This window comes from Acanthisitta chloris, unplaced genomic scaffold, assembly GCF_000695815.1.
Source record: "Acanthisitta chloris isolate BGI_N310 unplaced genomic scaffold, ASM69581v1 scaffold35350, whole genome shotgun sequence".
Classification (NCBI taxonomy): domain Eukaryota; kingdom Metazoa; phylum Chordata; class Aves; order Passeriformes; family Acanthisittidae; genus Acanthisitta; species Acanthisitta chloris.
This window is the reverse complement of record NW_008650521.1, coordinates 153-2428: the sequence shown is the minus strand read 5'-3', so window position 1 is coordinate 2428 and position 2276 is coordinate 153. Positions and strand designations below refer to the sequence as shown.

Below are 2276 nucleotides of genomic sequence, written 5' to 3'. Positions count from 1 at the left end.
GTATGTGCCCATGGCTGGTCCAGCCATGTTTCTCTTGAGTCAGTGACTGTTTCTCAGGCCCAATGATGAGTGGTCCCTGACCTGGGTCATGGGGTGCTGTAATCCATGACCTGCATTTGCTGAGCAGAAAGAGGAGCTCTTGGCATTCCTCTTGTATCCAGATGCATGCCAGGTGTTTGTGTCCTAGCAGTTTGGGGTACTCTTCCTAGGAGATGGTGACCCCTTCAAGAACTGCAGGAAGCACTTGACTCTGCCTGATGCCTGTGGAGATGGGTTTTTCTGGCACATCTTGGCCCATGAGGGAGGTGTCTGTTTCCCTTCACCCACCTGCCTCATGCTAAGTGCCTCTTGTCTGCTCTCTGCTGTTTCTTTTGTGCCTCTCAGGAGCGAGAGTCCCTCAATGCCAACATTGTGGATGCCATCAACCAGGCATCGGACTGCTGGGGCATCCGATGCCTGCGCTACGAGATCAAGGACATCCACGTGCCCCCGCGCGTGAAGGAATCGATGCAGATGCAGGTTTGGTTCGCTGAGTGGAAGGTCTGGAAAAAAGGGGAAATCTCTTCCACACTGTCATTATTACCTGTGGTGAGGGCGCTTTGGCTGCAGACAGCTACTGGATAAATAGTTCCTGTCCTTATTTTGGTGGTGGTGACCCCTGTCTGGTACACGCAAGCCTTGCCAGCTCCCTTCAAGATCCCTGCTGGGCTCTGTCAGGGAACAAATTCAAGCGCTGAAGGTCTGCCTTTGAGAAAAGCTGAGCACCAGGTCTCCAAGCTGGCAGGGGGGAAGTAGGGGAAAGCAGCTGTCCGGTTGGGTATGGAGAGAGCTGGGGGGAGGACTGTTCAGTGTGAGGAGTTAAACCAGCCCTCACCAGGACCACACAGTGTTTTGTGGCCGTGTGCTCTTACTGTGCTAAGCCATGCTTTGTCCAGCAGGACTGAGGAGTGTGTCCCCATGGGTGGGATTTCACCAGCTCGGCCATGGTAGGCTGATGTCTGACCTGTGTTTGCAGGTGGAGGCAGAGCGACGGAAGCGAGCGACAGTGCTGGAGTCGGAGGGGACACGGGAATCAGCTATCAATGTGGCTGAGGGCCAGAAGCAGGCCCAGATCCTGGCCTCGGAAGCTGAGAAGGCTGAACAAATCAACAAAGCTGCTGGTAGTGCCTTGGGCTAGAACCTGTGGGGTCTGGGGATTCTGTAGCCCTCTGCACTGAGGGGTGATGCTGCTGGGGAGAGACCACATCAGTGTGGGCTAGGCTTCCTCAGCCATGCTGTTCCTTCCCTGCTGGGGCCTTTGGTCTGAGCTGACACCCCACAGCCTTGGGCAGCAAGAGGTGTGTGGCAGTGCTGCTGTTGCGGAAGAGAAGACGATGTATGCGTGAAATTATCTTGATTTGTTCCTTGCAAGTGCTTTGCTGTGGTTCTGATGCACACTCTGCTGTGGTTCTTTGCAGGAGAAGCCAATGCCATGCTGGTCAAGGCTAGGGCCAAGGCTGAGGCAATTCAGCTCCTGGCAGCTGCTCTGTCACAGCAGGTGAGCAACAGCTCCTTAGGGCATCCACCATTTTGGTGCTGGCACTGGGGGAGGTGAAACCACAGCCAAGGTGACAGCTAGGTTTCCCTTCGACACTCACTCACTCCCTGGCTTCTTCAGCAGCAGGAGCGAGTGAGAATCTTTGCTGTCCGGGAGGCTGTGACCACCTGGGTTGGGTTGGGAATATGGGCGTGGATGAGCTCTTGGTGGTGTGTGACTAGTCCCTCTCTCCCCAGCACGGCAGTGCCGCCGCCTCTCTCTCTGTGGCAGAGCAGTACGTGAACGCCTTCTCCAAGCTTGCCAAAGACTCCAACACTGTTCTGCTGCCTGCCAACACTGGCGATGTCACTAACATGGTCGCACAGGTCAGTGTGGATAGCTGTGTCCTGGCTGCATCCAAAGCAGTGTGGGCAGCAGGTTGTGGTAGAGGATTCTGCACTTCTACTCTGCTTTGGTGAGACCCATCTGAAGTGCTGCATCCAGCTCTGGGGACCTCAGCACAGGAAGGACATGGACCTGTTGGAGCAAGACCAGAGGAGGCCACCAAGATGATTAGAGGGCTGGCGTACCTCTGCTGTGAGGAAAGGCTGAGAGAATTGGGATTATCCAGCCTGAGGAAGAAAAGGCCTTATACCCCCTTCCAGTACCTAAAGGAGGCTTACCAGGAGGCTGGAGAGGAACATTTTAGAAGGGCATGTGGTGATGGGGCAAGGGGAAATGGATTTAAACTGGGAGTAGG

At 55.1% G+C, this 2276-nt stretch overlaps 1 protein-coding gene across 1 annotated transcript in view; it reads left to right on the top strand.

Annotated features, from left to right (window-relative positions):
* Positions 1 to 1960, top strand: part of STOML2 (stomatin (EPB72)-like 2) — a gene marked incomplete at its 3' end in the record, with an annotated part of 4310 nt that extends 2350 nt beyond the window's left edge. Inside the window, exons 5-8 of the mRNA XM_009069323.1 lie at positions 385 to 519; positions 1016 to 1160; positions 1458 to 1537; positions 1774 to 1960. Coding sequence (XP_009067571.1) covers positions 385 to 519; positions 1016 to 1160; positions 1458 to 1537; positions 1774 to 1960 — 547 coding nt within the window. The remainder of the gene's footprint in view (positions 1 to 384; positions 520 to 1015; positions 1161 to 1457; positions 1538 to 1773) is intronic.
* Positions 1961 to 2276: the final 316 nt, after the last annotated feature.